The sequence below is a fragment of the Uloborus diversus genome, chromosome 1 (assembly GCF_026930045.1).
Source record: "Uloborus diversus isolate 005 chromosome 1, Udiv.v.3.1, whole genome shotgun sequence".
NCBI classification, from domain to species: domain Eukaryota; kingdom Metazoa; phylum Arthropoda; class Arachnida; order Araneae; family Uloboridae; genus Uloborus; species Uloborus diversus.
This window is the reverse complement of record NC_072731.1, coordinates 230,396,634-230,421,130: the sequence shown is the minus strand read 5'-3', so window position 1 is coordinate 230,421,130 and position 24,497 is coordinate 230,396,634. Positions and strand designations below refer to the sequence as shown.

General features: G+C 32.4%; 1 protein-coding gene across 1 annotated transcript; it reads left to right on the top strand.

The window, feature by feature from the left end:
- The first annotated feature begins 58 nt into the window (after nt 1-58).
- LOC129225720 (methylosome protein 50-like) lies at nt 59-24,006 on the top strand. Its single transcript, XM_054860216.1, has 9 exons — nt 59-195; nt 6,198-6,383; nt 8,463-8,604; nt 12,970-13,022; nt 14,001-14,071; nt 14,146-14,200; nt 17,459-17,636; nt 21,934-22,011; nt 23,798-24,006. Exons 1-9 carry the CDS (start codon nt 138-140, stop codon nt 23,925-23,927), a joined length of 951 nt encoding a protein of 316 aa, XP_054716191.1. The 5' UTR covers nt 59-137; the 3' UTR covers nt 23,928-24,006.
- The last annotated feature ends 491 nt before the right edge of the window (nt 24,007-24,497 follow it).

Sequence of the window (24,497 nt, the reverse complement as noted above, 5' to 3'; positions counted from 1 at the left end):
GTTGACCAATCAAATCCCGTTCTTCTGTTATGAGGTTTTGCGTTTTGTTTGGAGGAGCGCATGTTTTTTGGATGAAAGAATTCTGTATTTAAATTTTGATTTTCTCAGAATTAACAAATCTCATAGCTGTTTTTGACATGTCTAATGTACCAGCTGTTGTTGAAACGCATTTAGATGCTCTGTCTTATGATTCAAGTAAGATAATTGGTTTAGATTTTATTAATTATTTTAAATAGCAAATCCAATGCAACATTTATTATTATTATTTTTTTTTAATTTTTTAGTGCTGCTATAAATGAAGAAATGTTTTAATAGTTGAGATTTTGCTGCGGTTTCCAAATTTTCGCAATAATCGTTCCATTCTGACAGTATCCGCAAAGCTGATTAGCAACCTAAGACGTGAAACATTTAGTCATAACAAAGAAAAACCAAAGCTTTTCAGCTATCAAAATCTTACCACCATTATTTCCGAGGGAATCGTAACAACTTGGAACACTTGGCACGTAATAAAACACAAGTATTGAAAGCAAATCACGTGCCGAAATCATTAAATTGCGTGAATTTTAAACCAAATGTTAATTTTTTTTTCATAAAATAAGCCATTGAACAAGCAAGGTCTACCATAAAAATGCACAAAAAAAAAAAAAAAAAAGTGCCAACGAATTGAATTAGCCGTTGAAGTATAAAGTTATCCGCCGAATAAAAATTTAAAAAACAAGTCATTAACTTACATGAAAAGTTTCTTCAAAATGTGAAGTTTAAGTATGAAAAGCAAAAATAGCGTCAACTATTTCAATAACGGGGAGGGGGGTGCCAATTTGGCATGTTGTATCAGGGGTCTGGCCAGAGGATATTTGGGTCCGTTAACGGACCCTTCACAAAAATCCGATCAACCAAAACGGACCTTTCACAAAATCCCGATCAAACAAAACGGACCTTTCACAAAATTCTGATAAACAAGATCGGATCTGTCACAAATTGTTTATTGAAAGAGCAAATCTGAAAGCAAAATAACGCATATTTCTGTGTATTAAACCGATAATTTTTGGAACCTTTTTTTAAGTCAAATTAGAGGGATCAGCTTATACAAAATCGGCTAATTTTGAAAAAAAAAAAAAATCGGCACTCTTGCGATGTTCCTGCAAGCGATAAATAATTGCTACTGCCAAATAAATATAATGGTTGTTTGTTTTATCACAGCTAATTAGCAGCGGTGTTGTTGTAATCTTTTCTGAAAAGGCATTGGTAAGCACTTTTCTCATGATTTAATAAACGATAATAATATATATCTGCGAAATGAACTTAGAACTGCAAAGGGATACTAAGGGTGAGGAAAAAATATGATCGCTTCAGATAAGGTTACCAACTTCAAAACTTTCACCACTTAGCGTCTGGCGTTGAACCTTTATAAAGACTTGATTAGAAAATATTCTCATCATTTTGTCGGCTTGTCAATATTTGCGTTTTTACGGTGCAGTGCAAAGCGATGTTTAATTGTTATTTTGGGGAGAAAATTATATGGGTTTTGATTTTTCGATGTTAACAAGGATGATTAACTTTAAATAAACTCTTTTAATTACCGTTTTTTTTTTCTTTAGATGTCTACATTTTGAAAAATGCAATCTTTTAACATCCGATATGAGAATCATATTTTGTTCTTTTTTCAAGCTAACTTCGCTTTATTAGGATTCAAATAAATAAAAAGTCTATTTCAGTTAGAACTCTCATTTCAAGTTTTTAAAGCAAAATTCTATTTTCTGTTATGAGTCAAAAATTAAAATGCTGAATAGATGGTTTATTTTATTTTATTATTATTATTTTTTTAGGGGGTCAACTGTGTTCACAGATATTGATGATATGTTATCATAGGACTCTAAAATGCAATTTTAAAATAATTTTATCAAAAATATTTCTTTTACAAGCCGTTTTTATACTTTTGATGCCTTCACTTTGAGAATTGCGATCTCTCTGCATCCGCTATGGGAATCCGATTTTTCGAATTTTTGATGATTATTACGCTTTGTTAAGAGGTAAACAATTGAAATATCTTTTTATTTTTGTTAAAATCACGGAATTTATAAGTTTTAAACGAAATTCGGTGCTTTTTAAGAGTGTCTTGGGTCAAAAAGTTGAATGCTGAACCCTATTCTGAATTTTGTTTTATTTATTTATATTTTTGTTACAATTATTTTAAATACTGTACAGAAATATATCTAGTATAATTTAACATAATTCAGAATGGTAGATAAATATTGATACTTGAAAGAACGATGCCCACTCCCCGCGCCAAATATCAGAAAAAAAAATCCAGAATGATTTTCTCGTCATAGAAGAGGAAAACAATCAACTTAAAGTTTAATTGATGCAGTTTGTGCCATCTCTAAATTCTAAAATTTCGTTTTAACAAAAAAAAAAAAAAAATTTTTTGCGAAATTTTTTGATTTTTCACAAAATTAATTCATTTTTCACAAAATTATTTGATTTTTCACAAAAATCGGACCTTGTGAAAAATCCTGGACAGACCCCTGTGTATTTTTGTTGATTCCCTTCATTCTAAAGATTGTTTTTTCCATTCAATCCTTGAAGAAGTATTCATTTACAAATTCCAATCTCTAGCACTCATTTTTGAATTTCGTTGTGTCTAATGATTTCTGGCTAAACAGCAAGACTTTTTATTTTGCCATTTTTCCATTCTTTGTTATCGTTTAGCATTATTTATCTGTCCAGTTCATTCAATATCTGTGCCAGAAAAAAAATACTCTCATATAAGCTGTATCGATACATCATCATCATCATCATCGCCAAAAACTAAGGACAAATTCTGAAATTTATTTATCATCATGAACTAATTCAGATTTTTTTTTTTTTGGGGGGGGGGGGGGCTCACATTTCAATGACCAGCATTATACCTCCTTCTAAAAAAATATTGGTTAAGCCATTGCTGGTCAACCTTTTTCTGATCGCTAGCCGCACCTCATATTAAAATGATTCTCGCTTGCCAGAACTCGTATAAAATTTCGAAATATTTTACTTCTTTTATAAATAGTATGGAAAAGTAAAGAAAATTTGAAAACTACTGCTGTACTTTAAAACTGTTGTTATCATTACTATTTGAAAATAATAAAATCCCAAAGTTTAATATGATGAATAAATAAATAAAATCATTTGTAAAAAAACTCATCCCTTTACAAGAATCTATTTTATTTTGTAAATGAAACCTAAAATATGAAAAAATGGGACATGAAATCCTTTATTGAATCATACCTGTCAAAATTAATCTCATCAAGCAAATAACATAAAAAATATTATATTTAACTCCTTATTTTTTTCTCACTCAAAGTTGCAAGGGATTAATTAGTGTGTGTATGAGTTCACAGAGGCATCATTATCATGTGTCCACAGTACCCCATCACCCATGGGGCAAAGTTTTCTTTTAAGCCTTATAATTATTAATTAAAACTATGCACAGCAAAACAAAATACCAATATATATATATATATATATATAAAATACAGTAATTTATGGTATATTATCTCCTTTTACTTAAAATAAAAATATAAAAGAGTGTAATTAATCTATTAATAGGAAGAAAATCCAAAATTTACTTTTCCACTATGAAAACCTTCTTTTGTAATTTGCTACTGAAGTATAAAGTGTGTTGTCATGAAACTACACATGGAAGTGCATGTTGGAGTTGTCATTATGCATAAATTAACTGAGAAATTTTTAAAAACAAATCAAAGAATAATTCCAGATGTCCACACTAACCCTTTGTGTCCACATTAGTCCCCCTCTCCCCTAAACAATATTTGGTTAGAGAAGGAAGAGTGCTTTGAAAGAATGTTAAGCTCATTCGAGATGGTTGTTCTTTTGAAAGTTAAAAAAAAAAACTCAAAATAGCTATAGCCCTGTAAACAAACGTAGTTAATCCTTTGAACTATGATGCCCTGAGAAGAAAGACTATACAAAACCAAGCAAATAAAGGTTAGCATTGACTACAATTTTTTTGGATCTAAAAAATTGAATAAATCCCATGTCAACTGAACCTTTGACCCTCCCCTGAATGTGCCCTTGCTCACAGGGTTTAAGCTGGGTTCAAAAGTTTTTTAGCATAAAAGCTAAAATTGAGGAAAAAATGTTAGCAAAATGCTAAAATGTTACTCATTCTCATATATTTATATATGCCTCAGTGTGTTTCATCTAAAGTTGAAAATAAAATTCACATTTCATCTGTGATATCTTTGAAGAAATAAGTACAACAGCAATTTTTTTAAAACATAAAATAAAAAAAGAAAACACGATTGTTGTTTAGAACGTTGCAGTCCCCTCCTCCTAATAAAGCAGTTATTGGGGGGACATAATGCTGAATAAGACTAACAGTTATTGAACTTAATTGTAGTTTAAACATCTTAGCTAAGATTTAAAAATGATTAAGTTGTTTATCGCCATGCATGCTTCCTCTCTAGGATCAAACATTTCTACTTTTTTAAAAAAATTAATTTATTTTTTATTTGAGCAAAAAAGCGAAAATGCATTGCTTTATTTTCGCAATTCAGATAGTGTTTTCGCATTATGCGAAAAATGCGACCGTAGCGGAAACCCTGCTTGCTCATCATTTATGTTTATAAGTAATTCTTGCAGTTTTTCAGCCACAGAATAGGGTCTTCAATCTTCTCATTTCTGTTTTATGCATTGAATGGTGTTTCATAGTATTCCCCTATAAAGCATTGGTTTCCTAGGAGCGAATCACCGACCTTCGACGTCGCTTATCGCCAAGAGGAAAAGTTGATACTTCTGCGCATGCGTGCCCGAGCGAAATCGACGTCTGAGTGGCCACGCCGGAATCTCACTTGACTTAGATTTCAGCGTCACGCCGAGTAGCGATGATGCCAAAGCTCGGTGATTTACAGCTGCAAGAGGATTTAGATCACATTACTAAGTGGGCAGATAAATGGGGTATGGCAGTTAATGTAGGGAAATGTCAAGTGCTACACTTAGGTCATGGAAATAAGCGTATGAGATATCGTTTACAGGGTTCAGTCATAAATCAGGCAGAAAATGTTATGGATCTGGGTGTCTTTATAAATCAGGACTTCAAGTTTAGTCAACAGTGCAGTATTGCTAGTAACAAAGCCGACAAAATGCTTGGGTTCATCAAGAGATCTATTTCAAACAAATCTAAGAAAGTTCTTCTGCCTTTATATAGGAGTTTAGTAAGACCTCATTTGGAGTATGCTGTTCAGTTTTGGTCGCCTTATCTGAAGAAAGATATTTTCGTATTGGAAAGGGTTCAAAGAAGGGTAACTAAATTAGTAAGGGGACTCTCAGATTTAGATTATGATACCAGACTTAATAGGCTTAACATGTATAGCCTGGAGCAAAGGAGAGTCAGAGGGGACATGATTCAGTTATTTAAATTTATCAAAATGAAAGATGTAAATGGATTAAATTTTTGCGGGGAAAGCAGGACAAGGGGTCATTGTTTTAAGCTATTTAAATCTCAGGCTAACTTGGAAATCAGGAAAAACTATTACTTTAGCCGGGTCGTGGGCACTTGGAATAGCTTACCGGAAGAGGCGGTAATGAGCAAGGGAGTGGATAGCTTTAAGAGGGCCATTGATCTTCATTGGGGACTAATTAATTGACTAGGACCAGCCTAGCTGGGCCCAGAGCCTGTTGCTGGTCGTCACATTTGTATTTGTATTTGTATTTGATTTCGCTTCTAGGAAACCAGGGCTTAAGATTGCAAACTGGGTGTGCTGCATGTCGTGTTGGCTACTAGTGGTCATGAAGGATGAGTTGAGGAATGACATGACACTGTGTGGGCATAGTGAGTTCCTTGTGGATGGCCATTGATAACAAGATTTTCTCAAAGATTTTATTAGGAAATCCTAATTTTTAATGCGTAATGTTTTTCATTTTACCCACCTAGTCTAGTCAAAATAACATCTTGAACTTTTATCATGTACTATTTTTAAAGCTTAGTTATTAAAAAAATAGGTAGGAAGTTAAAAGTACATCAATCTAAGAGTAATTATGTACCCACACAAAATGTGTTTATTTTAGATCTGAAATAAAATCTTGTACTTGCAGTATAATATATATAATGTGTGGTATATCCTGCTTGTATAATTTTCATATTTCTATTAAACCTGATGTAACTTTAAAAATATATAATTAAAAAAATTATTTTCCAGGTGGGAAAATAATTTTAGGTTCATCAAACCTAACAGGCAGATACTGGAATGGATCTTTATGGTGCTTTAAGGATGTTAGCGATGCTCCAGAAGTTGAAAAATGCTTAGCTGGAACTGAACTTTCTTCTGGCATTTGTGATCTGGTATGCTTGGATAAAAGTAGAACAGCTGTTGCTTTAGATTCAGGTAATATTAAATTTCTGTTTTAAAATCTTTTTTTCCTCAATTTTCTACCAACATTTTCAACAGCCACAATCTGTGTTAGGTTCATAGTGGCAGTATAAACCTACATTAATAATTTATTTTAATCTTGGGGAAATGTTTGACCTGTTCTGCTGTGCAAACTTCTTAACGTTATCATTCTAAGCATTTTGAATAGTTGGGATTTTTTAAATCACTCTTATAAAACTTTATGAACATAAAAGTTCTGGCTTTTGTTGGCAGTTGCACTGAACTTCGCTACCTTCTCTTTTTTAGGAAATTGTGGAATTAAGTTTTAGTTTCTTATTTAAATTTGAATTTATTTACAAAATGCTATAATTCACCATGTTTTTGTAAATATGATTATTTATTTCTTTTAATTTTTAGCAAGATTTTTTTTTAAAGTGACCACAACAGACAAGGGTGCCCATATAGGGGGCAGGGGGGGGGGGCTTGAGCCCTCCCCCCTTTGAAATTAGAACTGTCTTGATTTTAGTACATTTTTCTTTGCAAAAATGTCAAATTTTAAGGACATTTAATGTATATATAGCACAATATAAATTAGGTATTAAACAAGCGTACTAATGCTAATGTTTATATGTATTAGTATGATAAACCCTATATACACAATGTATAAGGTAAATCAATAAAGTACTTGCCATTTTAATGGTGGAAAAAAAAGATGGCTCACAGAAAGTATAGTCAATTGTTATTATTCTCAAAGTTATCGGCATCGAGGACCTTCTGCCAATGTGTCTCTAACTGTGCAATCCTCTTACGGTAAAACTTAGATGTCTCAGATACAAATAAGTTCTGTGAGTGCTTTGCGCGAGTTTACTTTGCACGGTGTTTACTTCAACGACATAGTGACTAGTCGTCCAGACCAAGCATGATCTTGTGTGGGTGCATAGCTTGCAGTGTAAGTGGCAGCTTCCTTTGATGACAACCAATGCTTGGAATGCTTGGGGAATTTTATACATGATCTGCTTTTCATCACTGAAAAGCACTAATCTAGTATGGGTGTGATACAGTGCTGAGACAGCAACCTACATTCTGCCACTTGTTTGTTCATGTGAATTTCTAACAGCTTGTGTCGAACCCGCTTGCTTCTATAGGACTTACCTAAGCAGTGCAGATTCAATCTAATTGTTTCGTCAGAAACTTGAAGCTGTGTTGCAAGTTCACCACATGTTAGGCTACTGTCCTCGTTAGTGACCTTCTCTAGGCCACATCATCATCCAAGGCTGGTGGTCATCCACTACAAGGTTTATCACCAAGAGACATATCTCTAGATTTGAATTTTTAGAACTATTGGCCTTTCAGTACTTTCAGTTACAGTATTGTCCCCAAACGCTTAACATATATTCGACAAGTTGATGCTGCTACTGATAAGCCCATTTTAAAATCTCAAATCAAACAACATTGAACGAGCTCCTTAGCCACTTCCATTTTGCTAGCCTACTGTACGGGTTTTTCTAGGTCTGATGCCTCCCCACAGGTGTTTGAAGCACGTGATACACTAATTTGCATACATGACAGCTGCTTAAACGAAGTGACACACTAATTTAGCTTACCTATTATCACTTTCAATGGTAAAGTAAAAACATTGAGAACTTTATTATTTACCTTATAGCAGCCAATTACTTGGTTGTGTACATTGCAATCAAATGCATGCTAAAAGTATCTGCCATTAAAAAAAAAACTTAACTTTTGAATTGTAATTATTGAATATCCTTTTTTTTTCTTTAATTTTATTTTAGTCTTGGATTTCTTAAGCAATCCGAATTATCCAGAGTTTCAGATTCCTTAAGTTTCACTGTACTAAAATAATTTTTTTATGAATGATTATACCAAAACAAAAAAAAATAATAATAATAAGAGAGTCCTTTTAGTAATTTGTAATGCTTGGGTCATTTTTTTTTAATGCTGTCTAGTTTCATATGCATAATTTTTATGTTACATATTTTTTTTGTATGCAAATGCTGAATTGTTTCAAGTACAAAAGTAATGTATATTAATGAGCTTTTAAATGTAATTCTTTTATGCATTTTATTTCTTTATTAGGGTCTTTAGAAATTTATCATCTTGATGCTGAATCGTCAAATTTTACCAATGAGTTTAGAGCTTGTGAGCATGATGACTTTGTGACTTCTATTTCAGTGAGTAGTGATAAAACCAGACTAGTGAGTTCAAGTGCTGACAAATGGTATAACATTATTTTTTGCTCTCGCAAAATTCATCTTTACTAATAATAAAGCTGAAAGTCTCTCTGTCCGGATCTCTCTCTGTGACGCGCATAGCGCCTCTACCATTCGGCCGATTTTCATGAAATTTGACACAAAGTTACTTTGTAGCATGGGGGTGTGCACCTCGAAGCGATTTTTCGAAAATTCGATGTGGTTCTTTTACTATTCCAATTTTAAGAATAAAATTATCATAAGATGGACGAGTAAATTACGAAATTATCTTAACGTGGAACCGTAACATGAGCACAAGCCAATTGGCGAGAAAATTCACTATACATTATTTGTAAATATATAGACGAACCAAAAAACCTTTTAATGTTCTATTACGGGCAAAGCCGTGCTGGTACCACTAGTTAAGAAATAAAAGAGAGTTGTTGCTAAAATATGTAAAGTGATTTTAAAGAAATTGCTTGCAAAAGTTGTTCAGACAAAAATGTAAAAAATTTTGTTGTCTGGCTGCAAAATTCTTTTTTTTTACTCTTTTGTATGAATTAAAGTGCTCTTGTAAAAATATAATTTTAGTTTGTTTGCTAGTTTGTACCAGGGTTTAAACCATGGTAACTTTATTCCCAAACTGAACTGCGAAAAGAAATCTCCAAAGTGTGAGCCAAAAAAATCATTCTTGCAAAAAACAAAAAGAAATTCTATATTTCTAGATTTTTTGGATTTCAAATAATAGTTGCTAAAAACAACATAACAAACATAAAAATATTGAATAGTTGGCAAATTAACTTGAAAATAGGACATTTTTCCTGATTATAATTCAATTATTTTAACTACACTAAAAGAAATAAAATGTTGGCACATTCTGATACAATTTTGTAATGTTCAATTGTTAATTAAAGACTAATTAGAGTAAAAAGTCTGACTATGTGCAAAGCGTGGGAAACACTAAATTTTGGATTTGCTAATTTTTTCTATACATGTTGCATGGAAAATTGTTTGTTTTTGAAAACACATGTGTACTATCAGAAATTTAAGCATGAACTTTTATTGATATCAAAACGAAAAGACACCTATTAACATTAAAAAAAAAAAAATTAAAAATATAGGCTCTCCTCTGATATGCCCCCCTCTTGGCGAGATTTTAATTTTTCGCTCGATACGAAAATCGCCAATAAGGCGATAACTTGGCAACCCTGGTTTTGCAACTTGAACGCTGGAAAGTAGTTTCTCGAAGTCTCTTTTTGCACGTGTGTGTGTGGTAGGAGGTAGGTGCTCATATGTTCCGCTCTTAGGGAGATTTTAAGTTGAATACTCTAAAATAAAGTTTCAATTCAAACTTTATTTTAGAGTATTCTTTTTCTTGTTGTTTTTTAATGTTAATTTAGTTGAATTTTCTATTTTAATTATGAGTTCGGTTTGTGATGTTGTCCAAATGTATCAATTGAAATTTTTGAATGAATCTTCTTTTTCTTTTTCGTCAGGTCGTCCAACGTTTGGACGTACCGGAGTCCTAAATAGATTTTTTATATATATATTTTATATTTAAATATTTTTGTAAAGTAATGATGATAAAAAATGGGATAATTTCCCTAAGAGCGGAACATATGTGCACTGCCTCACGTGAGGAAGTAAAAGAAAAGTAAAAAAGGTAAGTGAAGATATTTTGAATTATTGTGTTTTTAGTGTGTTTCTGGTAGTTTGTATTTTGGTCTGGTTGGCATTTTTGTAGCACAAAAATGGTGTTAATTTCACATAAAATCTGTGACTTTATTGTATACTGAACGGAGGAGATCTGTGACTTATATCCGACTGTGATGTATATTAAAAGTCGGAGGGATAACGGACCGAGGTCCTGGCGAGCCCTCGGTCTCATAGTACTTTCGTAATGAGACCGAGGCAGAGGTCTCATTACGAAAGTACTATGAGACCGAGGGCTCGTATCCCGGAGAAACAACGGAAAAAAATTAATGCATTAATTTCATTAAATAATTAATGACATAATTTGAATTTTTCCTGTTGACGCTAAAAAAGCATCGCTAAGAACGATGTATGACATATGACGTCATACATAGTTTTCTTGGCGACGCTTTTTTGGCGCCAACAGGAAAAAGTCGCCAAGAGGGGGTATATCAGATTTGTTCCAAAATATATTCATTACATTTCATTTTCCTCCTTTTTAAAATGGTTTTCTTTCCCAAAACTGTGGTGAAATGTTCCCAATTTTGCTCTGAACTTCTTTCTGCAAAGAATGTGGTCAAAAATAAAGTTGTCTGTAGCAAAAACATTGAAGCTTTTAGCCACAAATTTCCAAATTTTGAATTTGATGTCCTAAACTGTATTTCATTGTAACTGTTGGGAAAAACTCATATGAATGTAAGTTATTAAAAAGTTGTATAAATATAGGTGTATAAAAAACTTTTTAGAAACTAATAAAAAGAAATTGCCTCATGGTTTTAATCTTTTGCGGCATGGCAAAAAATAATAATTTATAATACTGGAGCATTAAATTTAATCTTGCCAAAGCTTTTTTTTTTTTTTTTCAATTTTTGCTCTTTTACTGAAGGAGTTTTTCACTTAGTTTAAACCGTGGTTCTTACTAGGCTGTTGTAAATTGTTTGGTGCAGAGAAAGATAATTTGACAGTTTTCTTTAGGGATACTGGTATACTGAATACTGGTATTTCAAGCAATTTTGCAATTTCGTAATACCGGTATTTGCTGAGGAAAATACCGGTATTTTCGGTATTAGCTGAAAATAAAATTTTAATTCAAGAATTTTCTCAATTTAACTTATTGAATGTCTACTTATATTTTAAATTACATTTATTTTTCCATGATACCGAACCGAAATCAATCTATTAATATAAAAATTTAGCTTTAAAAGCATGAACTAATAGAATATCATTCAACTAAAGAGTATTTTTTGCACCATGTATTTATTTTTTCCATTTCCCTGATCGCTCATTTTCCCTTTTGGGAAAGTTAATTTCGAGTATAATTTTGAATGCCCCCCCCCCCCTTGTCCAATGAACAGTTTATTCAAACCATCAATTGCAGAAATGCTTTATTATTTTTTTTCTTAAATATTTGTCTCAACTGTACTAAATTTTGACAAAAACCGTTTCTTGTTAGCATTACAAATGGCAATTTGTTAACACCAGTATTGGTTTGTTGTGCCGTCTCGCTATTTGGCTTCATGCTTGGCAAGATAATATTTAGACTTATATATTGCCTTGAAAATTTGCATAGAGGAAAAGCATAAATATGTTCCACAAATTCAAAGATATTTTCAGATATTTACATAATTAAAATTGCAAAGAATTTTGAGAAGAAAGCTAAAAAGAATAAGAGATACCAACAAGATCAAATTTTGTCAAGTTTATCATAAATTTCAAACAAAAGGGCTAATAAAAAATAAACACAAACCCCTCCTGTTCAAGAGAAAATGATGTAAAAATTGGAAAAGTATCGTCTCTCAGGAAAGAAATTTCAACTAGCTTTAAATTTTAAAAAAATATTAAAAATACGCACAATACAAAAGAAACACATACACACAAAAGGTTTTATCCAAAAATGACATGAAACAGACAGAATTTTTTTGAAGATAAAATACTTTTAGGCAAAGAAATTAGAGGAGATGTATCACGCATTGTTAACAGTACCACCGACCTGCCTGAAATCAGAAAGAATAGTTTCAACTGTAGGAAAGTAGAGCATGAAAAAGAATTCGAGGCTTAGAAACAATTCAATAGATGCACTATGTTTTTTACTAGTATTGATTTTTTTGTTATGACATTTGTTCCTTCATTTTATATTTGTTCACATTACGTTTTCATAAATTACAATTTTTGTACAAAATTATGAAATGTGGCAACAAAACAATATGTTTTCAAGTTGTTTTTGAGAAATTTCAAATAGTGTGGAAAACGTTTAACACGAAGCTGAAAGGACCGGAAATTTTTTTCATTTTAAACGAATTTCCTGTTAAAAGATTTATATTTAAGTGCGCAGTATACAGTCCGGATCGCTATTCCAGTTTGCGTAAACCGATTTTTCATGTGAAGCGTTTTCGTGTTAAACGTTTTTCACTGTACCGGTATTGCGGCATTGCGTTTTAAAAATACCGAATATCGGTATTGAATTTTTGGTCCGGTATTGCAATCCCTAGTTCTATTTGAACTTTTGGTGACTTACAGCAGAATGATGTGCATTCTTTAAAAGTGATTGACGATTATTTTTTAAGTTTATGCTTTCTTGTAATTTTTGTGGCATTAAATTATTGAGTTCACATTCTTTATTAGCGTTATTGTGCTCAGAATTAATTTTGGTCACATTTAAGTTTTAATGTTTTGAAGCAGTTTTTTCGCCTTTCTCTTTCCAGCATTAAAGTGTGGGATTTAGATACTTATTCAACAACAGAAACTTATAGGCCAGGTAATAACTAGATATTTGTTGTCCTAATGTGTGTGTGTGTGTGTAATGAAGATATTGTGCTTCATATCTTTCATTTTTCAAAGGGGTTTTTTGATGGAACGCCTTAAGTTCTGCAATAATACATTAAACTTCATAAGTAAAGCATAATTTTAGGAATTTTTTCACTGCTTTTTATGAAAAAAAAAAAAAAATACATTGTGGTTGATTTTCAAAAAATGCAATTTTTTAAAAATTTATTTATTGTGTAGCGTTGCTTTAATGTATAGCAATGTATAAGGGAGGCCTTATTAGCTCAGTCAGTGCTAATGACATAAAGGTTGTGAATTTGATCGTTCCATGGGTTTAAAAATTGGTTTCGAATGAAATTTTCTCTTCAGGTAAATTTTGATTCAAATTACCTAGACTGCATTATCTGAATTCATTGAAAAGTTTTGAACCACAGTTGTGATGTTGCGTTGAAAACAGAATACATTTATTTTAATAAGATAAATTGCTGTATCATAAATAATATTTCTTAGGGTTTTTTTTTTCTTTTTTTTTTTGTGTGTGTGTGTGTGTGTGCTTTCTTTTTACTTCATAAAACTACAAAAGTAAGGTATAATTTTAAAGTTTTTCAGACTATGCAAAAAAAAGCAGACAAATCTTTTGGCTATTTTTTGAAAAATGTCCTATAAAGTGAATCGGATATTTAAATTTCCTCTGTCAAACTGCTTCGCATAGATTAAGCTAGTTTGTTATTGAAGTGGTTAGCAAACTCATGCATGTGTGATGCCTCTAATTAAAATCAATCTGCTCTGATAGTCAACTATATATTCCATAAAAATTTTAAATGATGGAAATATCCAAGTGTTTGCAATTCCTCCTGTAGTAAGTTCTTATATTTGTGATAGAAACATTTTTGCTCCAAATAATGTCCATTTAGCTGTTAATTTGCATTTATTATAAATAACAAGTGCCTAAAATCCTTTTAATTTACAGTTCATGCAGGAATTATTTGGCAAATAGCATGTTCAACTGAAGATCCTCATTTGTTTGCATCTTGTGGACAGGTACATTCTATTTGATTAGTGTAAAATTTTTGTATCTATGTATGTTAAATGATTTAAACTTGCTTTTCTTTTAGGATGGAAAAATTCTCCTACTTGATCGAAGACTAGCAAAACCAGCTGTTGTAATTGGTTAGTATTGTGCCAAAAATGGTGGAATGTTTCTTATTGAAGTCTATTTTAATATGCTAGGGCTCAGCGTCATATTTGTAGGACAATTTTTCTTTATGCCCAATAGAAAACAAACTGCCTTCCAATGTTTCTACTTTGCAAACCCTGCCAGAAGTAGATATATTTCTGCACCTTATTTTAGACGGATTTATAAGTGGATTAACTTTTTGATGATACCTTGATCATAATTTAAAAGAATTTTACTTTAAAATGTATGCATAATTAAGTTAGGTCTGAATGGGTTAAAACAAAATACAAATGAATCCAGAAAATCCACAAAATGTTTCATTTTTTGTGAAAATAAATTCTGTTAAAAACTCAAGATATTCCCCCTGAGGAAAAAAATATATTGATAAGTTAAAATTCCTTCCATTTACTTGTTTTACAGTAGATGAAATATTTTAAGAAAAGTAATGGATTGTTTAAAATTATAACATGTCATCTGGATTCTAGCCAGTATATTTTTGTTTTATTTTTGCTATTTATTTCTATAGTTGGGGGCAAGCCTAACCTAACAGAATTGTAAAGGCTACTCAGAATCTAATCATAGTATTACAATGCTGCCAGGTTAGGTTGGCCATTTGTAACACTGGTGTTTGGAATTTAATACCAGGATTACAAATAAGAATTTCAGTTTAGGTGTCGTTATGATGCCAGAAAAGTTTTTCAGTCATCATAGAAAAAAAGAAAGTTGGTGCCAATTTGAGGCTTAAAAAAAATAAATCAGGGTGTGGCATAGTACGCTTTCTGTCAATGGATGCCACTGTTTCCCACACTTTTTACTCATTCCCACACTTCGAAGCCAGCTGCATCAAGTTCTTTCAAATCCATAAAATACTATGTTCCGCCCCCAAGCTGAACTTTGGCCGTTTTGGCTCAAGTTTAACATTCCGTTCCCAGGATGGCCACCTGCATCCATGGATCAGCTGCATCCTTGGGAAAGGAGAGAGAGAATCCCCGTTTATTTTCCAAGAAAAAGGGGAGATGAATTTTGCGGGGCTGGGGCGCAGCTGACTCTTAAACAAGAAGAACGATCAAAAACTTTGGAGAGGTTAGTCTTTCTGACTCTCCAGAAATCTGTCTAACTACGGATCATTTCTAAATCTTGTAAATAGCTGTGTAAATAAAAAATGTTAAATTTACCCTCGGTAACTACTTGCTTTCCACTCAGCATGCCACACATACTACCAACACGCCACAAGGGCATTGTATTGCAAAAATATCAGGATGAAAATTGGGACATTTTAAAAAATTTTAATGTGTTAATAATATATATATTTCTTCTGTACGGATGTTTGTAACCATAAGGCTTTTAAACAGCTGGACTGATTTTGATCTTTTTTTTTTTTTGCGTGTAATTAAGTTGTTTCAAGCATGGTTTATGTATATATATAGAAGTGGGATGGATCCAATCGAAAACGTTTTTGTTAGTTAGTTAATTTAAACGTTGGATGGTTATAGCTCCCAAATGATTTATATTTATTTTAACCTATTGTTGAGCGAGAACTGAAATAAATATTTAACCTGTTGCCAAAGGACAATACGAAAGCCAGCTCTGCTTTTTGTAATGAAATTTCCTACTGTGATATGTCAATTGAGAATTGATAAAACGTAGAGAGAGTGGAGCCTTCATTTCTCTCTCTCTCTCTCCTGAAAGCAATGATTTTAGGCCCCATGATATAATGTACAGTAAAGTACTGGATGGTTCATGCAAAACGTGTGTTCTGTCGTCACAGTTGAACTATCTGACCGGATCGATGCTTAAGGTTTTCCTAACCAAATGATCAGAAAGTACCATACCTAGCAACATTTGTTTCTCAGCTCAAATCCATCTGAGTTTTGGTACCAATGTCAAGAATACTTTAAGGATTAACAAACTAATCAGTACATTATTAAAGGAAAAAAAGATGGAATTTAAAGAGGAAACAAATTTTATTTTCGTTCAGATAAATTAAAACAGGGTAGTTCTGTACACAAAAGATCAGTGTAGTGGAAGATCTTTATCTTTGGTGGAAAGAACAAATTAGGCAATATATGAAGTTTTAAAAGTTTTCGTTCAAAAGATCGGACCGCCAATTGGTCGGAGTTAGCTGGATTACAGTAACGTGGTGGCTTGGCGACTTCGGCTATAAACAATAGAGTTGCATGATCATTTCTTTACATTTTAAAGCTACTGTTAATGTAATTCATTGTATTTTTTGTTTATAACTGGAATCATTAGCCTGAAAAATGACCAATGCAGTTTGATAAGTAACTAAAACTGACAGGTTTTGATTCAAAGAGCTATACTAATGAAATGAATACTCTGTGAGAATTTGGGATGCACAACTGGGAGAAAATTATGCATTTATTTTCGATAGAAGTTTGTATTTCAAACAGTGCCCCTCCTTAAAACATTCAATTTTATAAAATATATTACTGCAGTATGAACTTAAGCATACTTTTCACATTAAAAGCAAGTTAATAAATGAAAAGAAAAAAAGGTTTAGTAAAATTAAAAAATAAACAACTAAATGCTTGTTCCTCTCAAGTTTATTTTATTTATTTATTTTTTTTCCTTTTTCTTTTTCAACTACCAATTATTTGATAACAGCTAAAATTTGAGATGAAAATACATTGATTATTAAAATAAAAATAAAATAAGTTGATATGATGTGGCATATATCAAAATATAACTTCTAACTTTTAAAATAATTGATACTTTTATTGGGTGCAAAAAGATTGAAGTCTTTAACACAGCATGTAATATTTGGCAAAGCATAATTTTTGGGGAAAGAATGTTCCTCTTCCTCACACACACTCAATAAGAAAAAAAAAGAATTTTTATTCACATGTATTATAAACCTTTACACCACAGGCCCGGGTTGGGCATGGTTGACTTAACCAGTCATCCCTTCAGTGGGTCGATAAAATGAGTACCAAGCATACTTGGGAACCAATCACAGGGGGTTCCGCATTAGGCTGACCACCTAACTGAAGCATCTGTCTTGCACCCCTGAGCCCCCAATCAGGAAAACCGAGTCGGGCACAGTAGGCCTTGGCACTCACGGGCTATCGTGCCACAGGTTTTGGTTTTTATTACAAACCTTATTGAAATTCTATTTTAGTATTACAGTTTAGTTGAGAATTCCTAGAAATAGTTTTAATTTACAAATTAAAAATTTTGAGATGATATTAGAAAGCAATTGTTAATAATGTTCAAATTTTTATTTGTTTCAGATAGTAGCCCATTAAAAAGCGAAATAACTGCCATATCCTGGAATCCTCATAAATCAAATCAGATTGCTGTAGGAGATGAAAGTGGCCATATTGCTATTAAGGACATCAAAAAGAATGTAACGCTATCTTCATGGGATGCTCACAAACGTCGTGTCTTCAGAATAAAATTTTCACCAAGGTAATGTTGTGATTATTACTAATACCAATATTATAAAAAAATGTAATTTCTCATTTGACTCATCTCTTTTATTATTTTTTTATTCAAGAAAACTATCTGAACTGGGTGAAATATTGATATGTAACCATTTCACCATTTTGTGTCATTTACAAAAGATTTGATATTGTGGACACTTGGTGACACCTCTTGCTTCTCCTTGTGGTACCACAGGGTACTGCAGCACTCACTGAGGAAGCCCTGCATCTTTAGTCTTGATGAAACTGAGTAGTTTTTAAGATGTATTTTTGAAAAAACTAGTGTTTGAAAGAGAATAGTGCTTAAGAAAAAAATGAATTCAGATATGATTTTTGGTCATTAGTAAACTGCTATTTGTGCAATAGGTATTAGATTCCTCCTAATTATTGATGAATCGAAAAATTTACATTGTTATGACAACATCAATTCTTTAACAGCAAGTTGCAGAAATTTTTACAAAAAGCTTACTACCAAACGGCACGACCTTGAGGGTCACAGATTTGGACAAAATTCTAAATATAGGTTAAATCCCACTAGGTATGACCCCAGGTAAAAGGGTTTGATTGCATAGGCCCTAGTTCGGCCGCAACAGGGGTCTAAAGTTGATAATTTGGACCCAGAAATGCAATAGAGTTTCCATTAGAATTACTGTTTTCACCCCTTTTTCCGCAATTGTACTGCAGGTACGAATCATTTGCATGCACGTACTTTGAATCAATTACTTTTAATATTAATTTTTAAGAAGTGGTTCTCAAATTTAAATTGGATATTACTTTAAACTTCAAAACCGTGTTTGCCAAAAAACCATAATTACAGGATATTTATCGTTTGCAGTTGAAGCTAATTATTTTTGTCTTATATCAATTGTCTGCTAGTAAAAAGTATTTATCGTTTGCTAATAAAAATATTTAGTTTAACTGGATGTTTATCGCTGCTATCAAAGATATTTCACAATGATAAGAAAAAAATGGAAGTGAAGATAAAATTCCGTTTAAAAAATGGAAGTGAAGATAAAATTCCATTTTATTGCACATAGCACATAAAAAAAAAATAAAAATACAAAATCGTGTTGACTTTTCAAGTAATTGAAATAATGCCCATAAATAAATAGGTGTTACCCCTTCCACTCGTTGTACTAACAAAAGACGCCAAATGTGTTGGGAGAACGAACATTGTGTCGAAGTCTGAAATTCCTACGGACACACCATTGCATTGTTGGGGCCAAACTAACAACTTTGGACCCTTGCTTCCAGCTAAATTAGGACCTATGCAGTCAAACCGCTGTACCTGAGCTCATATCTAGTGGGAATGGACCTATATTTAGAATTTTGTCCAAATCCGTGACCCTCAAGGTCGTGCCGTTTGGTCATTAGTTCTCTATTTAAAGAATATTAGCTATATTTAGATGTTCATCAAGTATAAAGAAAATTTTTACTTTAACAGGGGTGCCTTGCAAGCCACAGAGAGCAAAAGCAGGCCCCTTGTCAGTTTGGTCACCAAGCCCCAATTCCACCTATAAAACATATTAACCTTATACTACTCTGATCACAAGCGGCCTCTAGTATCTGACTAGGCTTGACATGGCCTCTCGTCAGCTCTAGATTCGTGCTATGTACATATTCATCCAGGATACAACTGTCCCCTCATTACCAAAAATAAAGGAGTTTTGCCCCAACCTCCTTTGCAAAGTTACTTATTGTACAATATGCACCTGTAAGAATGTTAAGTATAGAGAATGAAACTTTCAAATTTGAAGAATTTTGATGTTTTCGTTGACATCTGAGATCTTAAACTGCAACTAAACTAAATAATGCATGTAAAAAGAACAATGCAATAGTGTCTTGGAAAAAGCAGAAAATATTTTAAACACTTACGTCCCTAGTTTTACTTCCCTTGCCTTTATTTCTTTCTCTCCGTTGGCAACAATCCTCTTTGTTTACGTATGATCGTTGTTTACAAGTGCTGCAGACTCTCTTCTAGCATTAGATGTCCAGGGTTATAAATTTGATTTTAGAATGAGTTTTCATTCACTTGAATATAATTTACAAAGAAGAGAGCAGTGGGTGTGGGAGTCTTTAGATGAAAGATTTGAAAGCAGATCGATCAGAAATGACTCAGATAGGCTTAGGCGCGGAAACACACGCTATGAACCGCGAATTGCAAATCGAGTGAGTTCTGTAAGTGTTTCCAAAAATATTTGTGGTATGATCATGCACTTTACTGGAGAAAAGAGTTGGACTAACACTGATAGTAATAAAACTGGAGAAAAATATTATTGTATTAAAAAAAAGCTAATAGTAACACTGATACTTATCCTTGAATACCACTTATTTCATCCGATAGTAATGTGCCTTTTAAATTCAAATGTGAACAATTCCTGCTAGATTAGCCTTCCCAATGACTATAAATAATGCACAGGGTCAAACTTTTGATAAAATTTTTTTAGATTTGACAAAACCATTTTTCAGTCATAGACATGTCATATGTAAGTCATTCAAGAGTCGGATCATTTGATTATGTCTCTGTTGTATCTGAAAACCCAGAAATTTTTAATCGTGTACGCAGAGAAATATTATGATTTAATTTTTTTTTTAAATCCTTTGCAAAGCCAATGTTGCTGTCGAAAGGTTTTTCCCTTAACCATAGTGCTTACAAAAAATAAAGTTCCCTACTTACCAGGGCTGCAGATTCGGAGGAAAAATGTCTTACTCCGACTCCAGGATTTTTAGAGACTCCGACTTCTTTACCCAAAATTAGTCGGACTCCGGCTGTGACTCCGGAAATATTGGCAGAGCTGCGAATTTTAAAAGAAAATTACTGACTCCATCTCTTAAAATTTTAAACCATTGACTCCGACTCCTTTACCAAAAAACCGGTCTGACTCCACAGCTCTGCCACTAACTGCAGCCTGTAAAGACTGATTTTTTTTTTTTTCCAACCACATTTGTTATGTTATTCCACATAGACTAAATTAATTTATTGGACAATTCTCATTGCAAAAGATGTCACTTAGTTTTGGTTCGATAAAATGAGTACCAATCATACTTGGGAACTAAACCCTGAAGGTTCAACGTTAGGCTGACCTCTTAACCAGAGCATCTGCCGAGCATCCCTGAGCCCTCGGTCAGAAGGAGTGAGATGAGTACAGTAGGCCTTGGCTCTCATGTGCTGTCTTGTCACTGGGTTGGGTTTTTTGACTCTTAAAACACTCATTCTAACATTTTTTTTCCAACTAAATCACTGCTTTCAGAGAATGTCAGAAGTTGCTTGCTCTTTGCAACTGTTAGATTTTTTAAAACATTTATACACACATATTTTGGCACTGAACATAGTATAATTAATGACCATGAAATGTTTTTAAGGTGCTTAGTCTTTACAGTGTGTAAACATTGTAGATTTTTTTTCACTGCAATTTCTTTTGCATTCAGTAAATATACGAAAAAAAAAGATTATATTATGTTTGTAATTTTAGTACAAAAATGTTCCCTTGCATACTTATCTCAAAAGATAATGGAATTTGCAAACTTATGCTTTATAGTAATCTAATGCACGAGTTGCATGTCAAAGCAATTGTCGCCTTTAAATGTATGAAAATCATAAGTGTCATGAGATTCACATACAAATATTTAAAAAAAAAAACACTACACTTTTTTTAATACAAATAAAGCTAGGCTAATTTTTTGGTGACCAGTGAGCGAGCGTAGCGAGCTCAGATCGCGAAGCGATCCGAAAGAACTGTGTAAGCAGTTCTACATATTTCTCCAATCTGACGCTGAATTTGGCATTTTTTATATGTCTTCAGGTTTGCAACTGAAGTTTGCCAGTTTATGACATTACAAGATTTGTATAACAATGACATTACATGATTTGTAACAAGAAATGAGTACAGAACTCTTCTGGAACATTGAATCACAACCAAAAGGGGAGGGACCTAACTATATACGAAATTTCAATTATTTTTTTAGCTGTGCACACACACGTAGAAAACCGGGGGAATTGTCTTAATGGATATTTTGGCTGCCCATACATTAGTAAGTTCATAAACTTGTAGGGATATGCTAAAAAAAAATTAGCCAGCATTTAGTTAAGGGTGAGTTAAATAAAATGACTTGGAACTGCTAGTAAGAAAGTTTTGTGTTACTAATACTTCCTTTATCTCATACAAGGAAGAATTACATGCAGAACATTTTTGTCATTGTAATGTAAAATGTTGCAAATTAATACTGTTGTTTTTAATTGTATATAAATAGTATTCTGTATTTTTATTTCATGATCTTTCTAGGTCTCCATGGCTTGGTAGTTGTTCTGATGATACAGATGTCTGTGCAATGGATCTAGATAAAGACATTCCAACCCTAATGTGAGTTTAAAAAATAGTATTACTTGTGTTTATAATACTTGGAAAAAAGAACACATTTTGTAAATGCGTAAAAACAGTAAAACCTAAATGTTTCTAGGTTTATATTTTTTATACTATTTGTAAAAGTAGATGAATTTGAAAAGTCAGTATTTATTTATTATGATGAGGAAATGTTGAGTTTCTTGAAAATTCTATATTTTAATTGTAAATGTATCTCTTAATCATTCTGAATTATACTTCAATTATTTGTTCCATTCTTTACTTCGTCATTGCATTTTTAAATATGGATGTTGTTCAAATTTATTTATTTATTTTTTTTTTTTTTACATTTCAAAGCGCATAATTTAGTATAAAATCATTTTCTGAAACTAAAATAGAAATCTTGATCGTCTTTATCGTTATTGTATTGTTATTCTGAAAATATAAGCAGATAAACAATAACATCTTACCAAAGATTTCATCAAACAATAAAATTAATTTCTGTTTAGTTATCAGAGGATGTTTTTATCAGTGTGAGAAAGTAATTCTGTTGTTAACTTTTTATATGACACAAATTTGAATTAGTTAGGCCGACACTCTGGTTTTATAGTGAAAAACAAGTGAAAAAAAGAAAACTAGAAAAATATTGTTTTAGGTTATTTATTTTGGATAAAATTTACGATAAATATTTTAGAAGGAAATTTCCCCTGCAGTGTTCTTTCACACTACAAATGTTCATTTCTTTGAACTTTTCAATTTCTCTAGTCCTTCAAAGGAATGTTAATGGTTAATATAATCTTCCTTTCCCCTTCAAACCAAAATAATGAAACTGTCAAAAACTGAAAAAAAATATATAGGTGGGAGCTATTTTGAAAAAGTGAGGGGTGAAATATGAAAACTGATCATATTTAGATTAAGGGAGTCATTGTCCATATGAATCAACAAGAATGGTGTCAGTAGCATTTTATTTATTTATTTTTGCCATGCAGTGTTATTATGGTACTCTAAGTGTTGTCGTAATTTTATAAGGTAAATACACCAGTACTGCTGGCTTTTCCCACCATCAAGTCTGAACCTGTCTACTGCCATAGAAACGGACTTCGTTCATTTTCTGAAGGACTAGCAGGAAGGCTTTTTGGCGCCATTTCGCCACTCGTCTGCTTGCCTTTGTGCATGTACAGGTTTTTCCAACATTAAGCTTCCCTTGGAAAAATGAGACGCGCCTTGTTACTATAGCAGTAGACAGGCGCAGACATTTCGACGGTGGCTTTTCTTGTGATGGTCAGACTAGCGGCGGCTTCAAGGTTTATATTTAAAAACAAAAAGGATTCCCATTAGATTCAAACATGCAGGAAATATACCTTCTGTGCGTTTGAATCCATTGGGAAACCTGGAATTCTATTTTTTTCAAATATACACCTTGAAGTAGCCACTATTGGTGTGTTTACCTTACAGCTATAATATCAACAAATGTGGATGCAACTTATTCAGTTTATAAAGCTAAATGTTTTTCCCTTTAATTTTATTAAAATATTAAAACTCATTCAAATAGTGGCTGTTTATGTTATTGTCCAGTGTGATAACAAACTTTATAGAGCAACTACAAACAGCTTATTATACGTTTAATAAAAATGTCAGTGGTGTAACAAATCATGTTCTGCTGAGGACAAAAAGCTTGATTGTTGTTTCTTTTCAACCTAATCAGAAAATTGCCTCATAAATAGCACGACACAACAAAGTAATGATAATACTAAAGTTTTATTTCATTTGCTCTTTCAAATTTTATTAATAATTTTTTTAAATGCAGGTACAAAAATAACGACCATGATGATTTTGTTCGAGATCTTGCTTGGAGTCCAGAAAATTATTTGATTTCCTGTGCTTGGGACAAGAAAGTTTTAAAACATGTGTTTACCGAAACAGATGTTACTGTTTGATTTCTATGTTATCATAAAGTGTTCCAAAATAAAATAAATTGATTTGATTTTACTTTGTCTGCTAAAATTCATCTTGCTTGTTCTGATAAAGGCTTTTCATATTTTATTAATCTGCATAGATTAAATAAAACTATTTTTACTTCATGCAGCAGAGTATAGCAGTGATTTATATGTTGATGCATATTGTATGTAAAAAATGTACTCATCAACTTACAATATATCAGAAAAATCACTCACCAGTGGAGAGTATATCACGTAATGCCCCATCCCTTGCCGTGTTACTGCATAAGTAGTGAATGACACCTAACTCTTGATAACTCTAAGTCCCGAGGTACTGGCTAAAACCTTCAGGTTATTGGTAGCTCGAGTTGTGAATTTTCCGCAGCTTTCTCTAGAGTTAGGGATGCAATATAAAATTCGAGATAAAGGAATATTGGAGTTATATGGCTTTGAGTTATCGTAAGTGATTGTATAAAAAAGCAGTCACGCTGTTAAATTAACTTCACCCTACAAAGAATGCTGGAAACATTATAAATATAATATCTGCAAAAGTGCTACATGTGGATGATT

What these genes read in the sequence shown, in the direction of transcription:
- LOC129225720 (XM_054860216.1), top strand. Translation starts at nt 138, where the DNA reads ATGTCTAATGTACCAGCTGTTGTTGAAACGCATTTAGATGCTCTGTCT. An exon ending in AGCTGTTGCTTTAGATTCAG is followed by an intron (nt 6,384 to 8,462) that starts GTAATATTAAAT and finishes TTTCTTTATTAG; the next exon opens with GGTCTTTAGAAATTTATCAT. An exon ending in TGTTTGCATCTTGTGGACAG is followed by an intron (nt 14,072 to 14,145) that starts GTACATTCTATT and finishes CTTTTCTTTTAG; the next exon opens with GATGGAAAAATTCTCCTACT.